Here is a 21,580-nt window from a genome sequence, read left to right on the forward strand (position 1 = left end):
TATGTAGACTTTCATCTTTCATGCTCCTAACCTCGACGGAAAACGTCTGTGAGCACACGGAGCGAAAATTTTAGTCAATGACACATTCAATCTACATTGATTCGGTCTTACTTTATTTACATTCTTCGGTAACCCCCTGAGGTTCTTCATGTTCTTTCTTTGTTGTTTTCTATGCCTCTTCTTTCTCAATTTTACTTTAACAAATACTAAATTGTTAAATGATAAATTGATTGATTTTCGATGCTTCAAATGGTATTAAATACACTTTAATTACAAATGAATCAAGTTCCGCCCGTCCAAGTGCCTCTACGTCGCCGTGACCTCACTGGATTACTCACAAATCTTTTCTTGATGCACAACCAAAATAACATCAAAATGTTTATTGATATCAATCGCTCAGCGATAGTTATAACGATTATGTGGCGTGTAAATCGGCCCAATTTAGCAGTAATCGCGAAATTTTGTAGTGCTCATCATAGCTACTGGTAATTTAATTCATTGCCGTTCAGAGCATCCAGTTAATTTTCCTATAATTAGGAGTCTTATACTAGTGGTTCTGTTGCCTATGTTAGCGAACTTATAACCGAACTTGGCAGGCTGGTAGCTAATAATCTACAAGCTTGAAAAGTCAAAATAATATAATTGGAAAATTACGTTTTTACGGAAGAGCAATACAATATAAATTCCCCTTCATAACAGCAATAAAAAATTAATTAACCTTACTAATAATAATTAGTAATAATCATACTAATATTGAAAGTGGGAAAATAATTTATTCTTTAGAATGATAAAGGTTTATGATATAAAAAGAAAATAACTAACCGTACTAAAACAGGCATCCATTTATATGATTATTATTAGGTCAGATTCTGATAATAGCACTTATATCTATTTTAACAATAGTATCAACAAACGAATCACACTTTAATTTAAACGCGTATCTCTACTGGATTTTGAGGTATAATTTAAGCTCAAGTGGTTAATTAAAAAATTATAACATGCTACTTTGTAAACTTTATTTCAGCCGTAATGGCCACGTCAAGGAAGTGTCACTCATTATAAGGTCATCCGACGGTTTGTTTGATTAGGAGCAACAATAAAAATCCAGTTTATTATTCTCATCGTTAAAAAATCTTTAAAATCAAATAAAAAATAATCAGTCCATATCCAACACAATTCCGTTTGAATTCCCTATGGGGTATTTGCTAACTCCAAATGTCATTTTATAGCAAAGGAGTCGAATATATAAAAGAATTTTTCTGAAAATATAAACCAGATATCATTGCATATATGAAATTTAATCAGCTTTTGCCATTGTTATAATCAGCAGGCAGTGATGTTGAATAGAATAAGTAGAAAATGAAATTCGGGAGTAGATCTCCATTACAGAGACAATCTTTCTCGAGAACCATCAGCCAAGCCGCGAATGTTCACCGCCTGAGACCCCGGTAGGTCACTTGTTTTGAGCAGAAGCAAGAGGGAAATATCGGTGGCGTGAGCAATAAACCTGATCTTATCAACATTAACGAGTCTTTCCAACAATTTCTCACTACAATGAGTACATTGATCATCTCGCATAGATGCTAAGAATTCGAGAAAGTGTTATTCATTTGTTCATGCTTTAATATGGCTTACGAAGTTAGGACGATGCGACCTTTATTGTATCCCTGCTTAATTGCACCCTTTTATCAATTTTACACTAAGCATAATCTTAAACATGTATGTGGCTTATGACCAAGTCACTACAGGTGTAGGTCGTCTTCGTATTCTCCATTGAACCCAATATAAAGCTGGAGATAAAGATTGAGCAAAAAAATCTGGCCAGTACTTTTCATCCCCGTGTTCAACCTTATATAGTCAACCAAGTATAGGTAAAGTTCATGATGAAAAAATATAAGGTGCTGAAACACAGACAGCAAAAGTCAACTCAATACTAACAAAATAATAAAACAACAGAATTCTATATACTTTATTGCAAAAGAACCATACGTATCCGACAAAACAAATATCCAAATAACATGATTAAACAGGATCACAGAAATAACAAGCGCAGGATACGGCCAATGCTGGGATTTACATAATTTCTTTTCGCAAAGAGCATTTTGGGCGGCATAGAACTGATACACTTGATACGTAAAGGGCTTGAGCTGATACACATGATACGTAAAGGGCTTGAACTGATACACATGATACGTAAAGGGCCTGAACTGATACACATGATACGTAAAGGGCTTGAACTGATACACTTGATACGATTACCAGATTTCAATATGTACTATTTGCACTACCATGTAATTGCACTACTTTACGTAGTGCGCATGCCACTATATTATTGCAAAATAGGCCATCAGATAGAGAGGAATTATTTCAAATCAACAACGATAGGCTAACAAAAGAAAATGATTTTGCTATCCTCAAGCGAATGCAATAAAACATTTACTGCCTAGATAATTAGATCTTGGATGAGGCGTTGATCAAGAAGCAGTTCAAGCAATGTTTGAAGAGGCTGTAATATCTGGATTTCAAAAAACTGTATTTTACTATATAATCAATTTACAGATATTTGCTTTTTCCATTTAAAGCAGATAAAGCATCTAATATCAACGCATCAGAGGATTTGATTGACATGCTTCACTTCTATGATGAGCTGCCTTTTGATGGTAATGACGATAATGCTGAGAGATTTATAATGCTGCACTAATGATAATGCTGCACTGAGAGATTTACTATTTTCACATTTGATGTAAGGTGATCTGAGTGCACTAGAGAGTCATTGACTCTCAGACTTATTTTCTAGTATTGACGCATCTTCGGATGTTGAGTTTCTCAAATCTTTATTGAGCAACAATCATATACTTCAAAACAAGATGATGACAAAGAAACACTAGAGAGGAGACACTCTATAGATGCTTTTGACGAAATTCCAGCTACAGCAAGTATGTTTATTCTACATGTAGTGGAGAGGTCGAATAAAGATAATATTGATGGTCTGCAATTCATCACGGTATCTCTCATGAATATTTTATCGAATATGCAAGGAAATTAGATGACAGAAGTTCTTTCTTTAACTTCGCAAGAAGGTTCAGTAACGCAGCTTATCTGATATGAGTTTATTATACGCTTTGCACGCAGCAGATGGATCAACATGCATGGAAAGAAGGGTTCTGTAACACGACTAGAATATGAAAGAATAGAGTCTCGGAACAATAGAGTCTCGGAACAATAGAGTCTCAAAAAATCCACTATTATATAGGCCAATATCGCTGAAAAGCAGTGGGAAGAAGGTAAATTTGATAGAACACAGATATAGGTATATATACGTATACTGCATTTTGGAAAAAGCTTCAAGGCGCTAATGACAAAGAGATTCTAAAATGAACACTTGAATCAGATGTACTAAATGTAGATGATGTATCTCTAAACTGTAAAAACGTCTTTAATCTTTATGGTATTTTGAATTTGTTTAAAAGCTCACTTAATAAAGATATAGCGTTTCTCAGAGCACTTTCAGGATATTGCTATCATAAAAATGCTTAGATGAACCAAGCACGCTTAAAATCGAGGATTAAAGGATATATTTATTGCATATAGTGATAACTTTATGGTATGTCTGAAGCTATAAGTGCAGGTTATGCCATAACTAAGCATCAGCTTATAGTTCATCAAGTTGAAATAGTCTGATGAATGTATCATATAAAGAAAGAAAATATTGGCATCAGATTTAAAGCTTATTTATTGCTCTGGTACTGAAGATGTATAGCACATCTTGCGCTAGAACATTTTGATGAAGAATACAGTGAACAATATCCACATATCGCAAAAATCTGGTATAACGGGAGAATCTTGTAATATTCCAGCAATATCCAGAGAAAGTCCGTAGGATAATTTGCGCCACAAATCTTATAGAGTCAATTAATAGGCATATTAGAAAAAAATATAAGAAACCATGGTGTATTACCTGATGATAAGTCGATTCAAAAAATAATCTTATCGTGGACGAAGGCTCAAGAAAAGTCGACAATGCCTATCAGAGATTGAGCGTTGCACTGAATCAGTTCGCCATATTTTGTGATTCTAATATCTGCAATTGGCCTAACTCTGCAATTGTTCATGCAAAATCTGCCTGACAAAATCACAGCTTATGTTATTGAGACAATTCACCGCTAATTCTTCATATATTCTAAGCTATTTACGCATCCATAGTCGCCATATCATCGGCAATACCATAAGCTTCAAAGAAAAATGGTGATATTTTTTTATCAAATCTTCTATTAGACCAACAACCTGCCCAATAACATAAGGTTCCAACATACCCTAGACCATCGCTTGAGTTACCGGTAAATACGACTTCAATTAAACCTGGGACATAAACATCAACGTCAAATGAGTATTCTTTATCTGTAATGGAAACGCTGAAGACTTTATGAAGTGTGTATTGAGGTGTTGGTATAACAACCGCAGACCATGATGTCGGCAAACCTCCGCCTGTATTGTAAAACACACCACCTAGAGTCTCGGCTGAGTATTTTATATCATTTAAAAATGTTAAATCACTACTTGTAATATTTTGAAGCTGAGAATCTATACTAGCTTTAATGTTGTGGCACTGATCTGGAAAAGTAAAACAGTCAGCCGCTCCTTCATGCGCTTGCATTAACAGACTTCGACTTGTTGAGGAATGTAGCATCCAGTCCAACTGGGTATCCTTGATTAAAAAATAGGTAGAGTTTTTGTTGGTAGTATTGATTTTCTTTTAATGTATTGAACAGACTATTCCGATCTTGTATAACTTCCTGCGTAACTAGAGAGGGAGGAGCAACAAGATCTATATACTTAATTGATGCGTACTGACTAAACGCAATACCAAGAGGCGTTAATCCTAATCCTGTATTATTTTGAAAAGAAAACTGCGTTGAAAAGCTTTCTTTTGCATAATCCAGTAAACCACTAGCAGCTAATACGCAATCATCCATCGTTGTAAGGCTACATGTCAGTGCATAGTACTTCCCGCTGCTATCTTTACTAAATATCTTAGAAAGCTGACTAGGGTCTCCTCCCACCTGAAAAGCTTGCATCATCACTGCACCAGTGATATTATATTGGGTTGCAACATTCTTTATTCTTTCTGAAGCGCTTATAATACTACCAAACGTTGCTCCAGCCTTTTACAATCTTAATTTATTAACATTCTTCGGTAACCCGAAGAATGTGTTCGAACTTCAATCTTTGGTAACCCGAATGAATGAGGAGGCTCTTTAATTCTTTTCTTGTTATTTCCTATGCCGCTTCTTTTTCAATTTTAATTTAACAAATATTAAATTTCAAAATGCTATATTGACCGATTTTTGATGCTTCAAATGGTATTAAATACACAGTATTTATACATGAATCAAGGTTTGCCCGTCCAATTACAAGTGCCTCGTACGTCGCCGTGACCTCGCTGGATTACTCACAAATATCTTGATGCACAAACAAAATAGGATCAACATGTTTAATGATACCGATCGCTCGACGATAGTTATGACGGTTATGCATATATGTTGTGGGTAAATCAGCCCAACAATAGCAATAATTGCAAATTTTGTAGTGTTCATCATAGATCCTGCTAATTTAATTCTTTACCGTTCAGACGAACCAGTTCATTTTCGTCCTCATAGAGTCTGTTATTTGTGGTAATGTGGCTATGTTAAAGTATGATTGCCTGGTAATTAGCGAACTTATAGACGAACTAGGTTGGCTGTTACCTAAGAATCTACTTGCTTGAAAAGTCAAAATTATATGTTTTGAAAATTTCGTCTATGCGGGAGAGTAATGCAATACAAATTCTCCTCGATAACAGCAATAGAAAATTATTTAATCCTACTAATAATAATTAGAAATAATCTTACTAATATTGGAAGCGGTGAAACAATTAACACTTTGAATGTTTGTGGGTTATTAGATAAAAAGGGAAAAACTAACCGTACTAAAACTGGCATCCATTTATGTGATTATTATTAGGTCAGATTCTGATAATAGCACTTCAGCTACTTAAACAATAGTATCAGCAGACTCATCGCATTTTCATTTTATTGTGGACCTCAACTGAATTGTGAGGTATAAATTAAGCTCAACTGGTTAGTTAAGAAATTATAACACGCTGTTTCACGAACTTTATTTCAGCCGTAATGGCCACGTCATGGGAAGTGTCACTCATCTTATGAGGTCATCCGACGGTTTGTTTGATTTAGAGTAACATTAAAACTACAGTTTATTAGTTTTATCATTAGAAATTTTTTTAAAGTAGATTAAAAAATAACACGTCTACATCCAACACAATTCCGTTAGGATTTCCAACGGGGTATTTGCTAACTCCAAATATTATTTTATAGCGAAAAAGCCGGAAAAATAATAGTCTTTTTTTATAAAGCATGCCTGATATCATTGCCTACATGAAATTTAATCAGCCTTCGCTATCCTGATTAAAAACAATCTGCGATGTTGAATTGAATGAGTAGAAAATGATATTTGGGAGAAGCTCTCCATTACAGCAACAATCACTCTTGAGAACCATCAGCCAAGCGGCAAATGTTCACCGCTAGCTGAGCCTCCGGTAGAGCACTTGTTTGGAGCAGAAGCAACAGGAAGATATCGTTAGCGTGAGCAAGAAGCCCGATCAGTGGCCGTATTATCAAAACTTCGTAAGTACCCAAAATCGACTTACGAGTGGCGTAAGTGCTGACTTGATGACGTAACTCTAGAGGTGGTATTATCAAAACATTTGCGCGGGAAGATACGTAACGTAACTGTACGCCTGCTCGGAGATGTCGTAAGTGGAGTTCCGCACAAGTTTAGAGTGTCTGCTGAAGCGACAGGAAACTATTGATTTACTAGCAAGTAGCAACACCTTGACTTGTGATAGAATTTCGTCAACAATCCGACAGCGCGGATTATACACGCATAGAATGATGGCTCTACTTGTGATGGCTCCACTACTTGATCGTGCAACATATGCACGATCAAAATATGTGATTGTGGTAAACAGTGCTATTGGAAAAAAATTCAATTGAGTTAATGCCAGAAACAAGGAGCAATACCGACTCAATACCGACAAACAGCATTCGATAGTCGATATCATCGAAGGCATCGATTCCCGCCATCGAAGTTCACAGAATGTAAACAAATCCAAAGCCTCTGATTGGTCAGTTGGCCAGATGGTTTTAATAATACGCTTTTAGCTAAGTCTTACGTACGAATGTTTTGATAATGCCAAAATTAGGGTGTACTTACGTAACACGTAACTTTTGTCGGAAGTACAAAAAGTTGCGAAGTTTTGATAATACGACCCTAGGCCAGTATTTTTAGTCCTGGAGATCAACCTTAGTCAACTAAGTAGAGATAATGTTCACGATGAAAAAAGATAAAATGCTGAAACACAGACAGCTAAAGTCAACACAAGGATAACAATTAAGATTAAAAAAACAGCAGTTTAGTATGCTATATACTTGATTGCAACAAAAACCTACACGGCCGACAAAACAAATATGTAAATAAAACGATTGAACAGGATCATAGAAATATCAAGCGTAGAAAACGGCTAATGCTGGGATTTAAATCATTTCGTTTCTCAAAGAGCATTTTGGGCGGCATTGAACTGATGCATATAGATATGTAGCTAGAGGGCAGTTCCGACATCCTGCGGTGAGGCAGGTCCATCCAACTCTCAACAATTCTATTTGCTGCATAAAAAGAGAATACCTTAAAGCTTCTTAACATCAACAACTTATGACAAAAGCCTTGTAGCAATTTATAATATAATTTAACCAAGGAATGACAGTAGCTTTTTTTAGAGTGTGCGAATTCTGCATCCAATTCTTTATTTATATGTAAATAGTAAAAATAAATATCTCTAATTAAAAGTAGTGCTTTTACAGTTGGTATTTTCATTTTCTAATCTTTAAGGATTTGAAAAGTTTGATCTATACTCTGTTTATTTATCTGAGGGTGCCATTCACGCAAATCTATAGAATTCCTGTCATTGGCATCTTCCCATCTTCCTCACGAGTTTTAAGGGAGGGGCTATTCCACATTAAATTTATAGTTATACCCGAATCTAGTGGAATTATTCTAACAGTTTCTACTTTTGGGGTAAAGATTCAAATGAAGTAATTAATGTAAAGATGAGCCTGGAATTCACAGTGCATCAGATAATCGCTTATCTGTCATTTGAGTATCATGCATTAGTTGCCGCAGCACGAATCTTGAATTATTCCCACATAATTTATCCTCTGCTGTTCGATCAACTTTTATCTGTTTTTTAACGATGTCAGAAGGTATTTTTAGATATATTTAATATTTATGTGATGCAAAACCTAATATAGTTTGTTGATAATATTATATAAATTGCTATATGACAATATTGGTAGCGCTTTGCTGAAATTGGTTTGCGTATGAGTTATACAAATGTTATATGCATAAAAACATGAACATAATTAAATTATAACGATTTGTTGTTTCTCTGTATTTTTAGTTTGATGCTGATAACATCAAACTATTTTTGCGTTACACTAATACATAGTTATTTAGAATATACGTTATAAATAAACTTATATTACAAAGAGGCAATGTGATGAAATCAACTTTGGCTGCAGCAGCTGCATTAGAGGCTCCAAAAATTTACCTGAAGGTTGCCGATGCAGATTTAGATGTTGAACATCGCACGATTACATATTGGCTCAAACAAAGGAACGAGTAAGGTATATCACTCATTTTTCCAATACATCCAGTCGCTTGTGCACTTGAAGCTATCGGGTGTTTTAATAAAGAACAATAGTGTATCATTGATTCACCTAATAGAGCTACTTCTGCTACAATAGAGATTGCTTCAGGTACGATTTGATTATTCAACCAATCACTCCAAGCAGAAAATATTTGGATTTAGCGATAAATGTGTTTGTACAATCATCTTAAATGGAGTTTCACTCCAGAGAATACTCTTTATTATCACTAGTGTGGGATCAAGTGATATATTACACAAAGCTATATGCTATTTAGGCCTCGTTAAAATAAATGGCCAAAGTAGTAAAGTACTTGAGTCTCCCATCTGGGAAAAGGTAGGGTATAGATCAGCAGTAAACGATGGCCTAGCAATCAGGGAAACTGTTTATCAAAGCTTGGAAGAAGTAGCAAAATAAGTTGTACATCAAATGTTAACATTATTGATCAAATGACCATGTCAAAAACAGCACAACAGTAAAAGGGTTAAGATGTTTTTTTTTCGCAAACCAAAAATAATGCTGCTCGAGGCCGAGGGCTATCCACGCCTGAAGAATTAAATCTCTCAACAAATGATATTGTACAAGATGAGCATAGTGAGTCAGTGGATGTTTCTCCGATAAGAAGCATGAGGATAGGCACTTATATCACCGAAGAAGTAAGTGATATGCTTGCCGATATGGTTAAAGAAAATTGCTGAAGTCATAGAAATAGCAATCAATTGCAGACCTACATCAAAAAATTAACAAAAAGTAATTTAAGCCATAACATTTTAAATAATTATGTGTAATAACAGCTCTAGTTTCCTTCTTTGGGATATGCAACGTGAGTTGCCAATTAATTGATTGCTCCTATAGTAGATTTTTAGGAAAATTTTAGTTATTTTATTTTTATAAAACAAACAAAATAACATATGAATAAAGGATTTTACCGAAATTTACAGTTATGTCGATGATTTTGTGAACGGTATATCGTGCGAATTGTCCGCAATACATCGTTGAAAATCTAAACCTGGAATGAGGAATTAGTCTAGCAGCGAAATATTAATCATACTAATTGGTTACAATGAATCTTGTTATATTTTGAGGCGCTATGATGAGGCAATTACAATGCAAGACAAAGCAGATGATTTTTAGCTTATTAGTTATGTACACTTCACAAAATTAAAGGGTACAAATTTTCGGTATTTAGTTATATGTTATTGCCGCATTTATTAAAGGATTGCACAGATATTTCATTTGTGGACTCAACCAGCATAGGAGTATGCAAAAACTATAGGATTTATTCCCATACAATTTTTAAAGGTTTCTCAAAACCGAGAAGTCAAACAACAAAAGGTTGTTTTTTTTCATTGGTTCGATGTTTCATATGATAATTGATCTATACGGTAAATTGATAAAAGTATATTTTAGTAGTGTCAATAAAGATTATGAAGGGTTTTCTCAGATGCGCTTGATGTATAATTCAAGATTCGTCATATTCTCTTGCACGCTTAAGGGGAGCGTCTGCCCCAAAAAATATCTGGGATTTCAACAGACGGATCGATTCAAAATTTGGTACACGTATGTAACACGGAATTCTGTTTTTTTTTGTTCGTGTGAATTTTTCGAAAAACTGAAAGAAAACGTGAAATTCATAGAAAACTGACAAAAAGGGGGTACTATAGAAATCTATCTCCTCCTAGGATTTCCAAGCTACAATATCGAGACACAGATCATTCGATGCGTAAAGACCATATCTACAACTGATGTAGAGGGTTTTTCGAATTTCTAATTTATGTGAGTGTGAAGCATTTTTCCGAACTCTTTCGAAATTTTCCAATTTCACCCCTCCCCCGCCCCCCTTTTTACAAAATAAAATCCCAACTATAACGAAATTGGAAAAAAGCTCCACATCAGTTGTAGATCTTTTCTTTGCGAATTGAACGGTATATCTCTCATTGTTGTAGCTTCAAAACTCTAGGAGGAGATAGGTTTGCAGTGACAATAAATTAACTTTTCAGTAGGCTCCGACAAAGTCGCGCGCGCCTCGAAAAAGACATTCAAGGGTGCAAGGTTGCAAGACTAGATGATATTTGAGCTCAATTTCTGTCAAGGATGGTGTGAACCACGGCACAAGAACCATCCCATACGACTGCAGACGGATAACTTAAGCACAGCGTGTTCAGACTAGCTATTTAAGTGTGCTACCAGTAATTTCGGCCTATATTTAATGTTGAAGAACTCCACCACCCCTAACCCTTTCGCGTTCTGTCGTAAACGCATAAATCAACGTACAGAGATGGTTTTGGTACCGTTAGATGCATCAGAATGTAAGCTTTAAGATGAGTATAAAAACCGAAATAGTCAAAATTTTCGATTTTGGAGCAGACGCTCCCCTTAACTTAGCTACTAGGGCGTTGCGGTTGGCATAGGCCGTCATTGTACGATGAAAGCCTGTACTAGTAACACATACCGAGCTTTACTTCAATAATATGGTAAGTCTAGCCACTATGTTCGAGGCTGGATTACGTGAATTATGCTTTTACAATTAGTGTGTATATATGTATGTTTTATATTTCGTCATAAGGTGTTTAGATTTAATAAATTTTCCGAATTCGCCAGAAAACGTTGGCAAGTATCTCCACGCGTGTCAAATTATTTTACCCGAAGAAGATTCTCGTTACAAACTTCTTCACAAAGATGATAAAAAGACTTTTAGACAGATGATTACAGGCATTTCTGAAGAAATGTTTGAAGATCGTGGATATTGCATCAAAAGAATTATTTGAATATATAGATTCTCAAGGCTTTCAGCTTATCACAAGGGTTAATAAAGTCATGAAAAATATGTTAATGCCAATGATGGGTAAAGTGATTTCACTAAGAAGAGCTTTAATTGAGACTGTAATAGGCAAACTTAATTTTCTTAAAATTTAAATGTTTGTGTATTCATGACATAGGGCGGTAACTAATGCATTTTGCCACACGATGCAAATGCTAATATAATCAACTAATGCATGCTAATTTAATCAACAATCAGTTGCAAGACAATAAGCCATCTATAGCTAGTCTCATGCCTCAATGCCTAACAAATGCTCACTTTTAATTGGCAACTCGCATTATATAGCATTTTCTATATTTAAACTTTGAAAAGATTTAAAATTAGGTACTATGACGGAATAATGCCTGTAGTGAAAATTCTGTATGATCCTTAATTATCTCACAATGATTAATTTGTTTTTACGTACTCACTAGCCAATCTTATTGGTTATGAAGCAGATATGGTATCAAGTAACAAAGAATATTGGATAAATGTATCTGGGAAAGATCTCATTGTAAAAGAAGGTAAATGGGTAAGCTATTCTTATGAAAGCTAGCAAAAACAATTTCCTTATTTGAGTTACTATAAAATCGAAAAGATTTTCAAAATATTGAAAAATGTTGGATTCATAATATCTATACTAAAGCTAATGCTAGACTGAAAGATCAGACGAAGTGTTATACTATAGTTAAAGAAAAATAAAAATGTAAAAAATGTAGAAAAAATCCACAAAACAAGGTGCAAGTTCATTGACCGAAAATCAGCGAATCAATTCATTGAGACAATAATATTTTGTTTATAAAGCAAACGATTATACAACCGATACACCAAAATAACCTTAGTGTGAAGACGATGCTCTGAAATGAGTTGTGATCGTTTCCATCTTGTTACATATGATACTGCCCCTTATTGCAAGCGGCGAGGCAAACTAATGATGGATGACTAGGCTAGATTTTATGAAGCACACAAAACGAGCAAGATGTTACGATGCTTATGGTTATATTAGTGCAGCAATCTAGAGACTATCAATACCTTGATGTATTGTTAAATTGCCCACCAACGAGCGGATACACAGGTACACAATAACTGCAAGAAGCATCAAAGCAAGTAGACAAAACTTTGCTAGAGCCTAGTATTTGAAGCAGAACACAAATAGATCACTAAAAATGTATTTTTAAGTGAACGGATAATTTGCATTCATTAAGCAAAGAGACTTCGAGTAGTGAGCTTGCCAATGTCCTATATCGCACGATCGGCCATCAGATAGAGAGAAATTATTTCAAATCATTAAAGATAGGTTAACAAAAGAAGATTATTGTGCTCTTCTTCAAGCGATTGAAATAAAACATTCAATGCCTAGATTGTTAGATCTTGGATGAGGCGTTGATCAAGAAACAGTTCAAGCAACGTTTGAAGAGGCTGTAATATCTGGATATAAAAAGTTCTATTTTTACTATATAATCAATTTCCAGAGATTTCTTTGTCTTTCTGAAGAAAATATAGCATCTAATATAAACCCATTAGAGAATTTGATTGATAAGCTCCACTTCTATGATGCTGCCTTATTATAATAATGAGCTACCTTATAATGATAGTAATTATGATAAAGCTGCGATAAGAGATTTAATATTTTACTTTTAAAGCGAGGTAATCTGAGTGCGCTAGAGAGTCATTTGCTCTCAGATTTATTTTCTGGTATTGACACATCATCAGATGTCGAGCTTGTTGAATCTTTATTAAGCAACAATCATATGCTTCAAAACAAGATGATGTCAGAGAAGCACTAGACAGTTGACACTATAGGTGATTTTGAAGTAATTCCAGCTATGCAGCAAGTATATTGATACTACATGCACTGAAGAGGTAGACTAAATCTAATATTAATGATCTAAAATTCGTCTCAATATCTTTATAGACTATTGTATCGAAAATTCAAGAAGATGAGATGACAGATGTTCTTTATCACATTTCCAAAAACATTTATTAACGCAGTTTTTCTCGATATAAGATTATTATACTCATTGCAGATAGCTGATGGATCAACATGGTAAGAAGTGATCCGCAGTAAAATCAGGACTAGAATATGAAATTATAGTCTTGAAACAATAGAGTTTCAAAAATCCACTATTAGGCGAACATCGCTGAAAAGCAGAGCGAAGAAGATAAATTTCATAGAACGCAGGTGAATACATTTTGGAAAAAGCTTCAAAATGCTAAAGATAAAAAGTTTCTAAAATTAACACTTAAATCAGATGTGCCAAATGTAGATGATGTACATCTTGACGGTAAAAATATCTTTAATCTTTATTGTATTATGAATTTGTCTAAAAGCTCACTTAATAAAGATATAGCTTTGTTCAGAGCATTTTCAGGATATTGATATCCCGAAAATGCTTAGGTGAACCAAGCACGATTAAAATCAAGGATTAAAGGATATATTAATTACCTGTAGTGATAACCTTTCTGGTATGGCTGAAGCTACATATATCCCAAAACTGAGCATCAGCTTTGTATAGTTCATCAAGCTGAAATAGTGTGAAGAATGTATCATGTACTGACAGAAAATTATTGGCATCAGATTTAAAGCACATTTATAGCTCTGCTACAGAAGATGAAGCACATTTTGCACTAGAATATTTTGATGAAGGATGGAGTGAACCCTATACAAATAGAGCAAAAACCTGATATAATAATTGGGAGAGCCTGGTAATATTCCTGCAATATCCAGAGAATGTCCGTAGGATAATTTGCTCTACAAATGTAATTGAGTCAATTAATAGGTAAATTAGAAAAATTGAAGGAAACACAGGTGTATTTCTTGATGATAAGTCCATTCAAAAAATAGTCTTATCATGGACGAAAGCTTAAGAAAAGTGGAAAATTAACTATCAGACATTGAGCTGTTGCACAGAATCAGTTCGTCATACTTTGTGTTTCTAATATCTGAAATTGGCATAACTCTGGAATCGTTCTAGCACAATCTGTCAGACAAAATCACAGCTTTTATTGCTGAGACTATTCACCTATAAGTCTTCATATTTTCAAAGCTATTTACGCACCTATAGCCGCCATATCATCGGCAATACAAGAAGCTTGAAAAAAGTGTGATATTTCTTTAGAAAATGTTTCATAATGATAACAATTTCCATTATTTTCATTACATAAGGTTCCAACATACCGTATACCGTCGCTTGAGTGACCGTAAAATACGTATTCATTTGATACATCCGAGTCATAAACATAAACATCAACATCAAAAAAATATTCTATTTCTGTAATGGAAACGTTGCGGACGTTATGAAGTGTGAATGCAGATGGCATAACAACCGCAGTCCATGATGTCGGCAAACCTCCGCCTGTATTGTAAAACACACCACCTAGAGTCTCGGCTGAGTATTTTATATCATTTAAAAATGTTAAATCACTACTTGTAATATTCTGAAGCTGAGAATCTATACTAGCTTTTATGATGCGGCACTGATCTGGAAAAGTAAAACAGTCAGCCGCTCCTTCATGTGCTTGCATTAACAGACGTACATTGCTATCTGCTTTAGACAAAATTGACTGCGACTTGTTGATGAATGTAGCATCCAGTCCAACTGGGTATCCTTGATTAAAAAACGGGTAGAATTTTTGTTGGTAGTATTGATTTTCTTTTAATTTAGTGGACAGACTATCTCGATCTTGTATAACTTCCTGAGTAACTAGAGAGGGAGGAGCAACAAGTCCTATATACTTAATTGATGCGTACTGACTAAACGCAATACCAAGAGGCGTTAATCCTGTATTATTTTGAAAAGAAAACTGCATTGAAAAGCTTTCTTTTGCATAATCCAGTAAACCACTAGCAGCTAATACGCAATCATCCATCGTTGTAAGGCTACATGTCAGTGCATAGTACTTCCCGCTGCTATCTTTACTAAATATCTTAGAAAGCTGACTAGGGTCTCCTCCCACCTGAAAAGCTTGCATCATCACTGCACCAGTGATATTATATTGGGTTGCAACATTCTTTATTCTTTCTGAAGCGCTTATAATACTACCAAATGTAGCTCCAGCCTTTTCCTCAAACTCTTGTTTGGCAACGGAACTACTAAATTTTATGTTAATCCCCATAGCCAATAATGCACCCTGCTGATAAGAAGTAATATAGTTATCACCACATAACAATCCAAAATATGGATTCTTGCCACCATTGTAAAAATCTTTACCAACTTCAGTTAGAGCTGCTTCACCGTACCCTGCAAATTGCACTGCTACGTTATTCGTGGCATATTCATAATAATTTAGTGAGAGGGAGTAATCCTTATCCTGTGCAGATCTTAAATAACTTGCTCCTGCTTCTGCAGAAAACATAAGAAATTTTCCACTGATATCGACAGACATCTGAAGTTGGCTTTCTAAGTCTGAAAAAGATATTGCCGTATTCAATTGCACGTAAGCTTGCTGTCCAGCAGTAGATGACACAGTTGCGTTATAACATATATGCGGAGCTATCTGTTGCGAATCACTTGAATACCCAGCGCCCACAATAATATTACCACTATTGTATTGCACAACTTCTGGTCCTCCAGCCCAGCCTGGATCCCCGTCAAATCCAGAACCCCCATAAATCCGCCCGCCGTTACTTGCCTTACGTGGAGCTTCTGATGTATTGGCAATACCGGCATCAGTATGTATGCTAAAGGAGCGTGTCTTTGTAGCCATTATTTCTACTAAACCTTTGTAATACTCCAGCATGCGTTCAGCAACATTACGGAGATTAGAGCAAACTCGATCTAATATTCCAATTCCAACATTTTGATGCTTGAAAGGGCTTATTGTATCCTTTCCTTTCAAAAGTTTAAAGACGGGCTGGTTGTATCTGTTGGAATTTTTCGTTACCATTTGCGAGTTACTTCCGATGGAAGAAGTTTTCACCATACTTAATGGAAGAGTGTTTGCCGATGATGAAGACGGTCTTTGAATGACAGATCTCGGTGGACGAGCTGAAGAAGAAGAGCTGAGCCTCATGTGCACGCCTTGCATCGGAGGGTCGGAGGCCTGAGACGCCAGCCCAGGCATCACCACCACACCCTGAGGACGAGTTGGACTGATGACCAGGAACTTGTCTGTTAGAATAGGCGGCACTCTAACTGCTCTTAAGCTTATTACCCAACTGAATCATTATTGTTAATGATATTTAATTGCATATCGATGGGTCGCTAACAACTGATCATATATTGAAAAAAGCTCAAGATTGCATTTCAAGTGTAAATAATACTTCGCTAGTCTAGTACGTTACCTTTTAAATGTGATTGCACCAAATTTCTTCGGAGGATGAATGCAATAAAAACTCTGGAAACCAATGCCAGCATTTAAGTATCAAATGCGGCTAAAGACTGCAAATAATTTCAAGTAGAATTTAATGTAGAATAAATAAATTTTATGTTAAAACGATGATTATTAAGGGGTAATTATCACAATTTGCCCTAATTTCAAGTTACCTACCCTAATTACTCTGCAATACTCACAGTCCGGCCATCAACGTAGGTATTTGTGACCACCTCACTGCCGGCCAGCGTCAGGACCTGCACAAATAATATGGAAGTTAAATTAGTTTGTTATTTAAGATGAATTTCGTGAACGTACTACCAAACATCAGTAATTAATTTTAGGAAAAAATAATTATGATTGCAAACGAAGTAGAACAGAGCGTACGTTAATCAAAGAATTTGCTATATAAGAGTTGAAAAAATAATTGTAATTGATGGGATTTGGATCAAAGGAATTGGTTTATATTAATTATTCAAAGGTGCCAGAAGCCTTATATGAATATGACAGTGAGTTACGAAAATATCTTTTTTCTAAATCCTCATGAATTAGCTACATTAATAATTTAATTACAATTTCTGTCTCCTGTTGAACGCCCAAATAGTCTCAGAAAATTTTAGTACACTCAATTAATCAAAAGAAGAGCTGCAGTTATAGTAATATACAATTATATGTCGTGCGGCGATGTTGCTTCGATCGTAATGCTATGCCATGTTCTGTACGTCGCTGATGCATTATTGCCGCATCCTGTGCGTCATTCTATGGTGCCAACTGTGAGAATTTTATCATATGCTGTCTTTAATTGCATCGTGTTATGAATTAATCTCCGAGAACACCATTCATGGTACATTGAGCTTTTAATTTGAAACTGTATATCATGAAAAGTATATCGAATACTTTATTGAAATGAAGCATTTAGAATTATTGATGACTTGAAGCAAGTCTGCTGTTTTTACTGCGTCAGACGAGCTTAGATTTTTCCATATGCTTCTTTCGTCTACATTCCACAACCGAGCCTACAGAGTGTACATCAAATTCCATCCATAGCCAAAACTTGCCCTAGATTGTTCAGTAATTTGATACGAATTATTTATCAACTTGTGTTTTCAATTATGATGTTCAATATTGTTTATAATTTAAATTACTATTACAACGATGTGCGCAACTATTCATTATTTGTGTCCAGAAACCGTTGCAATTTACCGAACGAGTTCTCATTCTGTACAACCTAACATGCAAGGAGCCATATTCCTTATAAAGCTTGTATCTCTGATGACCACAACACACGCCGCTATTGAGTGTCAGGAGAGGCGGGGTGCTTGAAGGCGTTCATTTACAAGACACTCAACGAGGTCACGGCTAAAGCGATCAACTATGGCGCTGTTGTCAAGGGAGAGGCACTCAACGAGGTCACGGCTAAAGCGATCAACTATGACGCTGTTGTCAAGGGAGAGGCGGGGTGCTCGAAGGCGTTCATTTACAAGACACTCAACGAGGTCACGGCTAAAGCGATCAACTATGACGCTGTTGGCAATTTTTGAATTATGCTGCCTGTAGCGAATCAAACTGTGCTGGTGCAATAAAAAGATGTATCCGGAATTGATCTAAAATAAACCAAAAGAGTAGTCGCACTTGATAACGCAATTCATGATTTTGTAATTATAAACCCTATTCAGAATGGCGTATTCATGAGTACTTCATTTAAACAAACCGAGGATTGCCTTGCGGTGCACTCAAACAGAACTTACCGCCAAGATGGCGCCGGCCAAGAAGAAGACTTCGACGACCCCCATTTGAGAGACGATCGCTGTGATGGGAGATCACACTGACAGATCTGTGATGTCTATGCAATATATTGAACTCTTAGCTGCCGTTATAGCACGGCTATCAATTGCACTGGAGTTTCTACACAGCACTGGGTACAATTAAACAAAAACTATGATTTAGTTCAATATGATTAATTACGGGTCATATAAGCTTCCTTAACGCTTGCTCTGTGCCTTAATTCTGAGTGACGTATAAGGTAGCCCCAACCTGAACATTTGATGATAAACTAATCTCACCCCTGCCACTTCACTTCAAGAATTTTCAGCAGTTCATTGCTTGACTCCATGATAGCAACTCCCGGGGTGCTATTGTGTTATCTAGGATTGATGGTATTTTTGCCATCTTGCTTTTTCGTTAAAGAAAAATTGTGTTAACCATGGTTTGACTCGTGTTTTCGTTTGCCATTCGAATCCTGCTTCGTATCAGCCGTTCCAGAGCTGAGGGTTAACGGCCTTTAGTTAAACTGGCCTTTCCAGATAGTGCTGCTCAGCATATGCAGAATAATAATCATCTTGATTGCGAGCTCCGGGAAATAGATTTTACAGAGCTTACGGTGTAAATCTCAATTTGAGTTCTCCTAGGACGCAACTGAAGACACTGATCGCTAAAATTTTCTTCTGTCCTATCTCAAAATTTAGCCGAAAGAATGCAATTCAAGAATGAGAGTTGAGTTGCATAAATGCCAACGCTCATTAAAGCATATGTAAGTCAACCAAAAAGAAACTAAATTAATTTATCACTACCGTTTATTCGAGACTTTAGAATACAATAGTAAAATTAGTCAATATGGAGAACCTGTACATGAACTTTACTGAACTCGCGTAGGTTATCACTGCATTCAGTCACTGGGCTCCTCTGTCTGATGGGCCGCTGCTTGCGCTGCTGCTTAAGTCGTCAGGGCAGGGACAAGGCTTCACTGTACTTGAAGGACAGGTAATTAACAGATAATTAAAAATAAAGCTTACAGTAGTTGATTGTAGATTGCTACGCAATAATTAATGCGATAAGGGTATACTCCAACAGAATGAAGATTATAAATCAACTCATATTTTGAAAAATATCAATGTGCAGATAAAAATTTCATATAAAGTCTTCACTGACTATTAGCCATTATATGGTTACAATTAGCACTAAGCCGGTACCACGCAGAAATAACATGAAGCCGAAAATAGTTAACCAGGATGACGAAAATTGGCATGAAGCCAATGAAAGCTGGCTGGGACTTAATCTAATGATGTAATAGATTATTGTGTCAAGTTGTCTCATATTTGTCGTCTCTGATACGTCGTTAAGCAGGTAATGCAAACATGTGACCCAGCGGATGCGTTGTTATGGATACACAATAACAACTTTGGCTACCAGGCCACTCGGCGTCAATAACTGATTCAACTATTCAGAGGTGTATTTGCGTATCCGCATAATCCAGAAATAATATATTTAACGAGAAAAATCTTCTATGTTGGCGCAACTCTTGAATGATAACCCAGCTACGTCGTTCGCATCTAACGTAATAGCAGGAGGCTTACAAGAACAATACTCCTCTAACATAAAGCGCAACACTGACATCCGGTCACCCTGAGCGATCGGAGCGTTATGGACGGGGCCTCCGCCCAAAGCTTGGAAGTGATGCGCATTGACATGCAAATTGTTTTACTTGGTCCACGGTTGCCAGCCAATTAACGTACACAACTTCTTGACAACGCTATTGAACAGTGAATCTACTGCAGAAATCGCTCCGATGAACATTGTATATATCGGTTGTAATAATTTTTTCGACGAAAAAAGTGAATATCGGTCACTACAATTTTTTTCCTTAGAGATGTAAAACACTTAAGCGACCAGATACTACCAATTAGATTCTGGATTAAAACAACGAATGCCACCAAATGTAGGTATCGTCATTCTTAAAGCTAAAATGCAGATTGCTTTCGATTTAGCTTCAGCTGTATCATCTGGATTCATTGCTTCCTTCCAAAAATTGGCTATGCATATATAGGTACAGATACGACGTTGGACATCAGGCATAGTTTATAATTAAATGTTTATTTTTTGTATATTTTATCCTGCTTAAGATAATGTTTATTTTGTAAATAAACCTATAATTAAAATATTAACCTAGGTCCTAGGCAATCAAAAAGTAGCAATAAAACGCTGGTCGAAAATTTCAACGATAGATCGGCCCTTCAGCGGCTAAAGCGCTGAATGCCTGCACACTTAGCCCCATTTCTCCATGCATGTTCTCTCTCCATGCATTACCTTTAAACCATTCGCTTACACCCCATTCCTCCCGCTATCCGTCTATGTTTCTCTCTACCCGATTACGGAAATTCGAGTCAATCCTTAACCACTGTGAGTACCTCTGACGACAAGTTGGAGAAGCCACTAACTACAAATATTAGACGAAAATTTGTATGATTCTTGTAGCGAATTTTTATCGAACTATGTGTATCAGCCAGCGCCTAGTATAAATTCATTACTTTTCCTATACGAATACAGCTTCTTTATCCCATTCATACGTCACGTCCATTTCACATCCTCTTTCATTTCTAATTCACGTCTTATTGATCGGTCAATCACAACTCAGATCACCACCGGCACTATACCCTCATGAACCCGATTTATCAGTTCAACATTACTGTGAATAGTAGAAGCGATGCCAAATCTACTGCTAAAAAGATTTAGCGATGCAAAATCTCAAAATAATCTCATTGAAAAATGTACCGTGATCGAGCTTTACTGCAACATCAGGTTTTCCATCACGGTTCGTATGTGAGTCTAGGTTTCTTATTCATCAGATTGAAAAATGTATTCAAGGTTATGTGAGTTTGGATCATGTGCGTCAAGCAGAGCGTTACTAATTGATAGTTATTATCAGTGGCAAATG

The 21,580-nt window shown here is 36.0% G+C and overlaps 1 protein-coding gene across 1 annotated transcript; it reads right to left on the minus strand.

Moving 5' to 3' along the window:
• Positions 1 to 4,349: 4,349 nt before the first annotated feature.
• Positions 4,350 to 18,752, minus strand: LOC108673369. The gene is made up of 5 exons (XM_018161185.2): positions 18,618 to 18,752; positions 17,070 to 17,126; positions 15,600 to 16,632; positions 4,849 to 5,146; positions 4,350 to 4,359 (listed from the first exon to the last, which is right to left on the minus strand). Exons 1-5 carry the CDS (start codon positions 18,660 to 18,662, stop codon positions 4,350 to 4,352), a joined length of 1,443 nt encoding a protein of 480 aa, XP_018016674.1. The 5' UTR covers positions 18,663 to 18,752.
• Positions 18,753 to 21,580: the final 2,828 nt, after the last annotated feature.

Source organism: Hyalella azteca, unplaced genomic scaffold (assembly GCF_000764305.2).
Source record: "Hyalella azteca isolate HAZT.00-mixed unplaced genomic scaffold, Hazt_2.0.2 contig13478, whole genome shotgun sequence".
In the NCBI taxonomy this organism is placed as follows: Eukaryota; Metazoa; Arthropoda; class Malacostraca; order Amphipoda; family Hyalellidae; genus Hyalella; species Hyalella azteca.